The sequence below is a fragment of the Puntigrus tetrazona genome, chromosome 19 (assembly GCF_018831695.1).
Source record: "Puntigrus tetrazona isolate hp1 chromosome 19, ASM1883169v1, whole genome shotgun sequence".
In the NCBI taxonomy this organism is placed as follows: domain Eukaryota; kingdom Metazoa; phylum Chordata; class Actinopteri; order Cypriniformes; family Cyprinidae; genus Puntigrus; species Puntigrus tetrazona.
The window spans coordinates 5,674,716-5,687,538 of NC_056717.1; the positions used below are offsets into that span (position 1 = coordinate 5,674,716).

Sequence of the window (12,823 nt, forward strand, 5' to 3'; positions counted from 1 at the left end):
CACGCGCTGTCCGTGTCACCCAACAGAAAGTTGCTGTAGGTGCGAATATGACTTTTGTGTGAGCTATGCTTCACACGTTGCTTTTCCGTACACTTTTCCAGCACAGTTGGTTTTTCCATTCGTTTCTCCCATAGAGATGTTTAAGGAAAGCCATCGAACAAACCAGATTCCGACCAGATTCAAGAAACTTCGAAAAGCGAACACGCGTTCGAAAACCTAGCAAACAGACAAACAGCTTTAATGAGGAAAACTACAATCCCATGAAGCATTGCAAATTACATAACTAAATTAAAACGATGGAGACATTGAGAACAGCTGTTGATTATGCATACAGAAATGTAAATTTTGTTTTTTTTTTCTCCGTGAACGGCTCAATGCTGCTCTCTGATGGGTGCGTATTTTCAGCAGAATCATGGGTAATGTAGTTTTTCACCAGGACATCTCGTCTTCTGTTAAACATGATTATTTTAAAATAATGCAAACCGGCGGCTTCAACAAAAGCATATAGCACAGATTCAAAACTTTGGAGCTCACAGTAAATCTGTGGACTAAAATTTCCCTACGAAGACAATTCCTGTAGCATTAAACATTATAAGCATTATAAACGAATCATTGAAAACTTCCATTGCTTGGGTGCATCACACCCTTTCACTCATCTTCTGGCATCTCAAAAATATCTCTTTAGGACTAGTTTACAGCTGTAAACTACAACTAGTTTACAGCTATACTCGTAATTGACATTCTTAGGAAAGACGGAGAGGAGACTGGATTTTATTTCTAATGATTATTTTATTTAAATAAGACACAATATTCCTATTATTGAAGTAAAGAAACAGTTGAAGGATAAAAGTTCAAAGTTGAAGAAAGTGTGGCTTTTGATACTGTCATTCGTATACGGACGCGGACAGTGGGCCTAAAACCTTACGCAAGCTCAGCAGCCTCCGCCGCAGGAAAACAATTCAAGCTACAAGGCTTTAAAAATCATTTTCTCGACGTGACAATTGGCTATAGGCAAAGAGCAATCACTAGGCGGGTGATACGCTTCCAAAACGTCCTCAGTCAACATTGTTCCTCTTCAAATCCATCCACCTCCATTCACAAACGCATCTGGTTTGTAGGGTCACAACAACAAAACGCTTTATTGCCATTGCGTGCGAACAGGTCATCCTGACTTTTCACCTGATCCGCAAAACACCTCTCCCAAGACGGCCAGCAATGTGCTTTCGATGGCTTCATCAACAGCTCCAGAAACACACGTGTACGGAATGGAGGTGAAATTATGCAGATTTTGGAGCATTTGAAAGAAAAGAGCGCGATTATTGCAAACCCTTCACTTGCTAAAACTACTTGGTCTTTATAAGGTGCAGCATAAAAGGTCGCACTGTTACTTTTAAAGCCTTTCTTATCGATCGCGTGATATTATGCATTGGTTGATCTTACGAGATGGGTAAATTAATATCGTTCTATCGATTGCAAAAGCACAATACGCTATTGTTTGACGATTTGAAAAATTCTGCTTTCAGACCAGAAGAGACTAATCATACTTGCCTTGTCATTAGTTCCTGCACAAAACGGCGATTATTATTGACAATCAGTGAAAATCATAAAGGCATGCTTTTGTTGTCACAACAGCCAACAATACTTATAAAAATGTATGTGCAATGTGGATAGATTTGGGGTTTTTTCCCGTTTAACTGCAGATGAAAAAACCTTTGGGCATAGATTGATTTAAATATTTAATGCTTGTTTTTTTTTTTTGATTGAAATATATTCTGCTTGTATTAAGCCAAGCTTTTAGGTGAATCTCACGAAAGCTCTCAATTTTCTATTTAATATTCACATTTCAAAATGCTTAAATTAGTTGAATATTTGTTTTAGGCCCATTAAGAGATGATGAGCTCATTTGCAAACATAGATAAGTCAGCTTTTAACAGTTTTTGCAAATAAGCTCTTCACATTTTGCATTGCGACATTAATGACCAATAAGTTCATTAATCCTCAAATTTCCATGTGAAAAATTTCATTATAATTTTTTTTCTATTTTATACACGTGTTATTTGTATACATGGCATTTTCTTTCGAATCACAATGCAATTTTAATGGTCCTAAAAAATAAAAACATTTATTTGTGAAATTCACCCTTTTATTTTAAACTATCACTAGCAGCATGTCTTAATAGCACGTTAAAGCTGGAAAAAATGTTGACGGTTTTGAGAATAAAGATGTAAAAGTTACAAGACGTTATAAAAAAATAACGTCTCAGTCTTACAATGATAAAATGAAAACATAAAATCAAGAAGTGAAGATGTAAAGTAACAGGAATCATACTCCAGAACGGCCTTTACCATTTGTTTTGGGCCCGGTTTCACAGACAGGGCTTCGGCTAAACCAGGATCAGTCCATAGTTTAATCAGGACATTTAAGTAATTTTTATAAACATGCTAAAGGTGGAGACAAAACAAAGGCACTGATGTATTTTAAAATCAGTCAGTGCAAGTTTATTTCAGCTGAAACGGCTAAGACTTGCATGTTAGTCTAGGACTAGTCTTAAGCCTCGTCTGTGGAAGCCGGGGTTGGTGTACTTTGATTTCATAGCGTTATGATTTCATTCTTGAAACTTAAAAGGTTTATTACGGTGTTTCTAAAAGAAAGTAAAACTTTTATTATCAAAATCATCTCACGATTTCAACATGCCACTCAGGAATAGTTCACCCAAAAAAAGTTTGTAACCAGGCTGTTTTCGGTCTCCACTGAAAAAAAATAAAAATAAAAAATACCATGGGAATCAACGGTGACCCAAAGTCAATAGAAACTCATACAGCTTTCGAACTACCCGAGGATGAGTAAATGATGTTTGGGTGAACTACTCCTTTAAACGGCGCCCTCCAAAACCCCTGATCTGAGCTGCACTTTGTCCTATTAAACGGTGAGTGTGAGGACGTGGGACGCGATGGAGCGCAGAGATGGATGAGGTGGAGTTTTACCTGAGTTTAAACCGCGCGTGATGCGCCTGAAGCGAGGTGGGCCGCAGGCGGACACCGTGCAACCGAGAGTGAAAACAAAACCTTCAGGACGTCGACCCCTGGAGTACAGCTCATTTCCCATAACGCACATAACACAGCAGTACACAGTTTTAAATTCAAACAAGCTTTTTCTTTATATATAGACTTCTCATATATAGATATATTGATAGAGAGAGAGAGCTTATTTATACTGTGGATGTTGAAAGAGAACACGACACATAATTTAATGTTAAACATACGATCAGTTTCAAATGCATGCCCTGACACTAGTGAGACCTTCCTGAAAGCGTCAGTCGTCTTTCCCCTCGTAACTCGGTGGCTTTGCGCTGATTATAGTGCTCGTACAAAAGCCACTTTGCTTAAATTTTAAGCACACGACGAAAGCAAAGCTGCGTTTGCTCGGGATCAACGCGGAATCGAACCAGATGGAGGAGTACCACGAAAAAAAGCAAAACGACCAAATAAAAAGTCAAAATGTAAAGTAAAAAAAAAGCAAAACGGGAATATCTGGAATGTGACCGAACTCATCAATAGGCAAATTTAATAAATATATACGATTTTTCCTATGAGACTCTCACTCGTCGATCGAGATAACAGTGAAGCCATTTGAATTTTGGATTTGCATATTCTAAGGTCCTTTCCCAAAAAAAAACGCATCCCGTTCCCGTCCAGACGCCACTCTTCGGCTGCCTGCGCATTTGCGATTCTCGTTGCTATGCCATGCAGATAGTAAAGATTCAGCACAAAGGTGGGGTCCATCGGAGAGAGAGAGAGGAAGAGGAGGAGGAGGAGGAGGTTTGGGTGCTCTACACGGGGACGAGCGGCGCGACCGAGACCAGCTCTGCCGCGTTTAGCTGACTTCAAAGTTCTGAACGATTGTGGACGATTGTGAGGGCGATTCGGGAGGGTCGTCTGTGCTCGTGCTGGTGGAGACCTGAGTGGGCACGTGGTGGTGGTGCTGTGAGCCGCTGCTGCTGGGGCCGGCCTGGCTCTCCTCTCGCTCCTCGTCCTCCTGCTGGGAGCCCGAGTGCTGGAGCTGGGATCCCGGGAGCTTGACGGGGCAGAAGGCAGAGCCCGTGGGGATGAAGTTGACCTTGTTTTTGTCGGGGCAGGAGAAAAGGGGGACGGTGGCCGACTGTCTGGACCTGAGGAAGACAGGAAAGACATTCAGGAGAACGTGCTAAACACTAACGAGCACGGCATGTACTACAGCATTAAGATGCCAGCCATTGGATGTGGAGTTCTCACGATATCAAGGCTGGAAAAATTTGGATATCTGTGATTTAATATCTCATTTGATTTATTTATCTGGTGGTCCTAACTTTTGGTCACACTTATACTCTTAGGTGGTGAAAAAGATGCCTGTAGCTCTCTGTACAAATAAATATGTATATACAGGGCTGTCTGGATCTGTTTTGCACTCTTGATGAAGTATTTAAACCCTTTATTCATGTGTGTTTTTCTTCTGTTTTTTGGCTGATTTGTAAATTGTACCCAAAAAACGTTTTTTTAATTTCCTATTGATTTCTGATTGCGATCATTTTCACCATGTGTCATTAAAATCTATCTATCTATCTATCTATCTATCTATCTATCTATCTATCCATCCATCCATCCATCTATCCATCTACGAACCACTGGCCTGTAACTATTCATTTATAACTAGAAATACATAACTTTAAATTGTCTATTCAATCATTTGTAAAAGATGTATAATTTTCCATGAAGGCCAGAATGCGAAGAAATCCAAAAAAATGATTTAACTCCGATTGAAAGGGAAAATGAAATGCCCATGATACTAGAATTTTCAAAGTTGGGCATGACCACTCGGCTCAGTGAGTTAGCAGGGTCAGAAAAAAACAGGTGAAGAAGAAAAGACACGTGTTGACTGCAAAAGAATTCAATAATAAGGTGGAAATCTAGGTGAAAATCCATCGAATCAAATCCAATTCCAAGAAAAAATGTTCTTTTTGTGACGATTGATACCCGTTCATGCATCACTCTTGAATTAGTAGGTCATCAGAGCGCCGAACGCAACGCTAATAATGCTAATGCTAATAGTGGCAGAACAGTAGTGTGCCATTTGAGGCTCACTACAGAAATCAAAGTCCACTCACGTCATTTCCTCAAACACTTTGATCTTCTCGCAGCCCTCTGGTGGCTCTCGTTTGAACATGTAGCTGTTGTTGGGTTTCGGGGACGAGGCGAATTTAGGCAGAGGAGAACTGCTGCCGCTGTCTGCAGGACACAATTACAACATCCGCTTGCATTAATATCAGACACCTCTCATGATGTAACACTGCCCTGTCTTGGCCTCGCCGTGCGGGTCTGACCTTTGTCTCTGTCGTCCAGCATCTCGTCGGTGGAGTACGGGCTGCCGTCGTGGGAGCGGGCCGGGCATGCGGGCGAGGGGCAGGGCGAGAGGCTGGAGCAGCTGCTGGAGCGCCTCGGCGCTGACGGCGTCTGAGTGTCTATACCACGACTGCTGCTGCTGCGCTGCTGAGGAGGAAACGGGGCCCGTCGCCCGTCAGGGACCTCCAGAGCCTGAGACACAGGCACACAGACACTCAACAATCACACTTCACTATAGCGGTGTTGTCAAAGTTTTTGTTTTTACATCATATATATGTGTATACTGTATGTGTGTGTGTATATATATATATATATATATATATATATATATATATATATATATATATATATATATATATATATATATATATATATATATATATATATACATACACGCATGTAATTATTAAAGAAAAATTATATTTATATTTATAAATTAAATATATTTATTTATTATTATATGCAGAATTTATGCTGTATATATGTGTATTATATATGTAGATAATAAATATACATAATAATTACACTATGTACATAATACATATAGATAGGACACAGTCATATATTATGTGAAAATTACTTTTATTTTGGCTGCTATTTATCGTGATTAATTGTTTGACTGCACTAAAAGAAAGTAATACTTTTGGTCAGCATGAGTGCATTAAAACTAAACAAAAGTATCAGTATAGACACTTATAATGTTAGAAAAGGTTTCTAGTTCAAATAAATGCTGTCCGTTTGATCTTCCTATTCATCAAAGAATCCAGGAAATAAATCCAGAAAAATACGAAGCAGCACGATTGTTTTAAACATTGATAATCAGAAATATTTCTTAAGCAGCGTATTGGACTGATTTCTGAAGGATCACGTGACTCTGAAGAAAACTCAGCTTTGATCACAGGAATAAATTACATTTTAAATTGTATTTAAAAAGCAAACCGTTATTTTAAATTGCACTAAGATTTCACAATATAATAATTTTCACAGCATTTTCGATCAATTACATAGACCATTTAAAAACAAAAAATGCTATAATAACATAAAACATCTATAATTTTTTTCCCCCCACCAAATTCACTCAACGATATGGATTTTTTGTCTGCACCTTGAGCTCCTCTTTCTCTCCGTTGTCTTTGATGAAGACTTTCTCCAGCTCATGGTTGATGCCCTCCATGCTGCTGGGAACCCTGGAGATGGAGGGCTTTGGCACTGTGATGTTGGACAGTGGCATCTGTGCCGACTTCGACATGGACGACTGAACACAGAGACACAGATTCACATTACACTAAGAGCACAGAACGTGCTGGAGGTGTTTAGTGAACAGACTGCTGTAATGTGTGCGGACCGGGGCTTGGCTGGCTGTGCTGACGGAGGTGGCAGTGATGGAGGAGTGGAGAGTGTCCTTACACGGCCGGCCTCCGCTCGGCTTACTGCGCTGCAGCTGGAGCCGGAGCTTGGCGATCTGAGAGGCAGAGAAACATTCAGTCAAGTGTTTTAAAATGAACACATGTAAGCATGTTTAGAAGAGAGGGGTACAGAACTGGCTGAAGACCTCGAGGCGGGACTCAAACTCAAGCTCGGCTCACCTGAGGCACAGCTGTGTCCATCCCAAAACTATATGGTCATAATAATAATAATAATAATAATAATAATAAAAAAAGAAACAAAAACGATATAACAAAAAAATAAAATAATAAATCAAATTAAATAACTGAACATAAATAATAAATAAATAAAACGGATTTTAAAAAAATGATAAAAGCACAGTATTAAACACAAGCATTGTAAGTAGTATTTGATCAATTTAAAAAAAATAAATTAAATAAGAAGACAAAATAGCTGAAAAAGAAATTCAATAAAACAGGTAAAAAAATGAAAAACTAAAAATAAAATAAAATGACAAATATAAATGTGATAAATAAAATAATAATAAAAGGCAAGGAGTGTTGCCCAAAAGTGTCCTTTGGTCTTCCATAGTGAACAAAATTAAATCTTATATATTTATAGCTAAAATAAAAACCAAGTTAAATATATATATACACACACACACTTTGTTTATTTTTAGCAGTTTTGCCTATAAGACTACATAGTGCAGACAGAATAAAACAAAAAAAAAAGAAAGTGAAATTTTATTTTTTTTTTTAAAAAGACATCTTAAATTAGTACTTAAATGAATCTGACTGCTTGCTGTAACTCTGCATACCACAAGAGGTCAGTGCAAAACAGTCCTTTACTAACACAGGCCTGATTACAAAAAAACAAGCTTCCCTGATGTATTAAGATTGGTTACCCTTAGTAAAAAGAATGACAAGAATTAAGTGATACTGAATGTACTGCAAATGATTTTTTAACCCCAATTCCTCACGTCTCGTTGTGACCTGCTCTGCCTTCTCTTGAGATTTCACTTTTAACCTTAATCTGCAGTAAATTACAACTTCTACTGTCGGTACAGAACAAGTCTAGACTCGTTTGTTCCTACTAAACTATACACTAATCTGATGGCTCTTTCTTCACATGCATGTTTGTCCGCCTCCACCTCAGTTTACATGACAGATGCCCATCGAGAAAACTGAGCAGACATGCAAACGACTTGCAAATGACCCGCTCTTCATTTCCTTCAACCAGGCAGCAAAAATCCTGAAACAAACGGCGCATTTGAAGAGCGCAGCGAGCAGAGGGAAGCGCTTAGCTGAGATGTCGACCTGCGCAATTAACCGAAACGACACCGTATACGCTCGGCTCTAACGAGGGGAAATCCTGAATGTGCTCTCTTGTAAAGCTCTGCTAAGTATGTCAATATACACAACCTAAATCCACTTAAGAGGTGTAAGGGCTTATAAGCCACTAAGTGGAAGCACTTGACGTGAACCTGGATAAAAATATGGATGCTGAGGACGTGAACTTCCCAATCGCAGGGAAGGAAAGGCAGGCCCAAACGGTCTTTTCTTGGAAAACCTCCCAGACTGGAAACAGTGCCGTGATTCAGGCCTTGCAGAAAGAGCTTGCTGTGATGAGCTCCTAAGAAGCCTCTGTTATGAACTCTCTGATATGAACACGGTTTTGTGGCTGGAAACTGACATCTTCACTTAAGAATTTAGTAAGAAATAAAAGAATACAAAATAAGGATGCGTGCATCACAGAAATAAGTTACTTTTGGTGTACAAAAAACCTTTTTTGCTAAATTTAACAAACTAAAAATAAAACTAAAAATAAAATATAAAATCATAAAAAAAAAATCATTAAATAAAATAAATCATTTAATTAAGCTAGCATGAAAACTACTATGTCTATGTCTGTTGTTTTTGTGTGTGTGTATATATATATATATATATATATATATATATATAAATAAAAAAATATATATATATATAAAATAAATAAAAAAATATATATATATATATAAATATATAAATATATATATATATATATATATATATATATATATATATATATATATATATATATATATATATATATATATATATATATATATATATATAAAATTGTGAGGTTCGAAAGGTTATATTTGACCGTCTCAACTTTTGGCATGGTGTTAAAAATAACATCAAAGCATCTCAATTTATTAACGTCTCCAGAGCTTGAGCCCAGTGCCACAGCTTCTTCTTCCCGGTGAAAACCGCTAAAGATCCCCTCCGAGCAGCTTTGCACAGGAAGCGCATCACTCTGCACCTGCACGGCTCTCATCTCAAACCAAACAAGCGCAAGAGACGACGAGGCCTGTAAAAGAGCAGTCAGGCCCTTCCATCAACACGCGGCTGCTAAAAACCTGACTTCGGTGCGAAAGAGCACGACTTCGCACAGACGACTCGCTCTGAGAGCCACACGCCTCTATTGTTCCAGAAGCCCGGAGGTGACAGGAAAGCCATAAACTGGGCGGAGGGGGATAACGCTTGTTGCAGAGAGGGGAAGCGGATTGTTAAAGGGGGAGATAGCCTTATCTCGCGCTTCCCTGAATCGTCAGGGTGGGGCTGAGCGCCCGTGATAAGACTCTGCTGCGGCTAGCGCTAGCAATAACACGCCGCGCGGCGCAGGAAGTCTGAAGCCACACAGGAAGTTATATATAGCAGAGGGTGCATGGGAGGCGGCCGGGTCGGCGTGACTGGCAGCCTCATGCAGAGCCGGGTAACGGGGACTTTATTCGCCTCCGCCAGCGTACTTCGTCAGCCACACAGGATGAGGTCATCGCAAGCGCAGAAGTGCAGCGCTCATCACTTTCAGGACAGCGAGAGCTCTGTTAATAGCTGTTAGTGTGATTGCACTTTCTTGTTCTCCAAACCCAGGGGGAAAAAACTACACAGCTGCCTGCGCAAGACACACTTCGTATAGTGTTTCACTGTTAAAAGGGAGTGTGTTTTCAGCTGTGGGAGTAAGTGCGTGTGTGTGTGTGTGTGTGTGTGTGTGTGGTACCTCTTTAAGATGGTCAGAGCTGCCCCAGGACGCCGAGCGCTGGTGTGTGTTCCCTTTCTCTTCCCTCTCGTCACTCCAACATCCAGGAGTCTGAAACACAAAGCACAAGTCCTTTGTTACATTGAGGAGTTCCTATTTTCTTTATATTAAGCTAATTCTAATTAATATGGACTAACTTTAATGTTTTTAATAGCGCTGGCAAAGGATTATTAGGGATTAGTGGCACTCAGAAAAAAAAAAAGCTTTTGTTCACATAATGTATGTGTACTGTGTATATTTGTTATGTATGAACACACATATACAAAATATATTTTGAGAATATTTACATGTGCATATATATTTACATTCTTGTATTTTTATATTATATTATAAATGAACACTGTAACACTTTATTTCAGTTACAGCAATTAGCTGCTTATTAACATGCATATTACTAAAATATTAGTCATTTATTAGTGCTAATTAAGCACATATTAATGCCGCCTTCTACATCCCTAATCCTACCCAATACATAAACTTAACAGCTTCCTCACTATTAATTAATAAGCAGCAAATTAAAAAGTCAGTTAAGTGTTACCTATTCTAAAATGTTACCATAAATATATCTAATATGCAACGTTTTTCATGAATATTTACATGCATGTGTATGCATTTATATATACATAATATAGAGATAACATGTGCATATACTATATAAACTAAAGGTTTTGTTTTGGATGCAACTGATCACGATTAATCGTTTGACAACACTATTTTTTATAGTAAAAAAAAAAATCTTATAAATACATATTTGTACACTATTGTTCAAAATTTTGGGGTCGGTATGAATTTTGAATGATTTTAAAATATCTTATGCCCATCAAGGCTTCATTTATTTTAGCAAAAATACAGTAAAAGAGTAATACTGTTGAAAAATTATTTCAATTTAAAACAAGCAATTTCTATTGCAATGTATGCAAGTTATTCCTGCGATCAAAGCTGAATTTTCAGCATCAGTGCTTCACGCGACGCTTCAGAAAACTAATAAGTTGATTTGCTGCTTTATATAGTTTGTGCGGTTGTTTTCTGAAACGGAAATCTTTTGTAACATTACGAAGGATCTTATACTGCCACTTCAATACAAATATGAATTAAAAGAAAAAAGTCTCGAACTCCAAACATTTGAACATTAGTGCACTGCACACCCTATTTATTCTTCTTGGTAAATCATCTTTACCTTTGGCGGTCCCACGGGAAAGTTTTGTCAGATTTAATTAACTTCAAGGGAAATCTTTGTGCCCTAAGTGTAGTTAAGTAAACACTGACACACTCTGATAAATCACATTCCTATGCATCCTCCTCCTGACCCACACATTTCACACCGACATCACAAAGACTGCATTGTTCCTGCCATAAACAGTTCCTTAATAAACGGTCATCTGCATTCCTTGAAAAACAACACTCTCGCTTACTAGAGTGAAGTCTGCAGGCACACGTGGATGTGATGTTTGCACCCAGGTATGTGATATGTTTAGTCAGCCCAACATGCAGCACGCACACACACACACACACACACACACACACACACACACACACACACACACACACACACACACACACACACACACACACACACACACACACACACACACACACTGTATAAACTAAGAGGGAGAGGCCCTGAACACGGACCAATGGGATTAGCAGAATATGATTCAAAAGAAGTCTGTAATAAAAAATAAGATGATGGCCTCTGTTTTACTGTAAATGTTGACTGTTCAGTTGAGTTTATGAAGAGTTTATGAAAGAAAGTGTGGCTATAGCTATAGTGACCAAACTACATTTCCCATCATTCTTTGTGGCATCAGTAGAATAATAAACAGATATATCATGTTTCTTTGGCACTAAATAGCTATTTATTAGAAAGAAATAGCTCGACGTGAGCTTTATTCCAATCAAAGTAATTTTATTGGGGTCAAAGACGTCAAGATATCCACAAAAGTGATTTTATGCCCATAGAAAGCACATTAAATGTAAGAAAAGTGACTGCTTTTAATGTTTCAAAATACATTTTTGGAGAAAAAAAACGTCAAAATTTGAAATAATGTTACATTGTCATTCAGTGCGACACAATATTGTAGAAATTGTTAAAAATCAAACAACATGCTTCGGACTTGTACATATTAAAATATACAAAAGAATAAGGGAACATTTTACATTTTATTGCGTTTTAAAAATCTTACTGACAAATAGGCAAAATGGAAAAATGGGATGGAAAAATTTAACTTTATTACACTATTTTTTTTAGACATTTTAGTGGATAAATATAGTAAATCAAGAAAAATGTATACTATGTATTTTTGGCTCAGAAAAACAAACAAGCAAAAAAAATGACCAAATTAAAGGATTACATTACATTACATTATAAATTACATTATTTTCCAAAGACTTTTTCATCTTTGACCCATGTACATAATGTCTAAAAAAATATCTTTTTAAAAAGTTAATAAAAATACTGACATACTGACAGAAAAAGAATAACATAAAACAGAAGTAATAAAAGTATTAAGAGAAGAATAAAAAGAAGTATGAGAAGCCTCAATAGCTTTTTTAAACAGCAAGACTCAAAAAAAATTTTAAGGGCTCCCTGTGGACTAATAGATGTGGTCAAAGTGTGTATGTGAACCTTATATATTTTCTAGAGGAAGATGAAAATGTCTCTTTTAAGCAGATCTGTCCTCTGTGGGTGTACTGCTGTGGTCAAAGGCGTTCATCAGCCAAACAGACGTCACACTTCAAAGCCTGGCCTTTGGAAACAGATCGACACTAGAAGGCCAAAGCCAACAGACTTTGAAAACCTTTCTTCTTCTTTAAGTTCTTTTAAAATTCTAACACTGTTTACTTCCCTCATGTTGTTCAAAATCCAGGATTTCTGTCTTATTGCCATTTAATAAAGGAAAGATTTTCTGCACAAATGTTTGGATTGACTTCATTATTTACGGAAAATGAAACCAATGGCTTTTGGACGTTCAAACCTGTAT

The 12,823-nt window shown here is 37.8% G+C and overlaps 1 protein-coding gene across 1 annotated transcript in view; it reads right to left on the reverse strand.

Moving 5' to 3' along the window:
- Positions 1-769: 769 nt before the first annotated feature.
- The window catches only part of glcci1a (glucocorticoid induced 1a), a 29,826-nt gene continuing 17,772 nt past the window's right edge, over positions 770-12,823 (reverse strand). Inside the window, exons 3-8 of the mRNA XM_043217403.1 lie at positions 9,804-9,893; positions 6,721-6,837; positions 6,481-6,630; positions 5,357-5,567; positions 5,141-5,261; positions 770-4,168 (exon numbers count right to left, since the gene is read on the reverse strand). Of these exons, the coding sequence (XP_043073338.1) occupies positions 3,874-4,168; positions 5,141-5,261; positions 5,357-5,567; positions 6,481-6,630; positions 6,721-6,837; positions 9,804-9,893 (984 nt within the window). The 3' untranslated portion in view covers positions 770-3,873. The remainder of the gene's footprint in view (positions 4,169-5,140; positions 5,262-5,356; positions 5,568-6,480; positions 6,631-6,720; positions 6,838-9,803; positions 9,894-12,823) is intronic.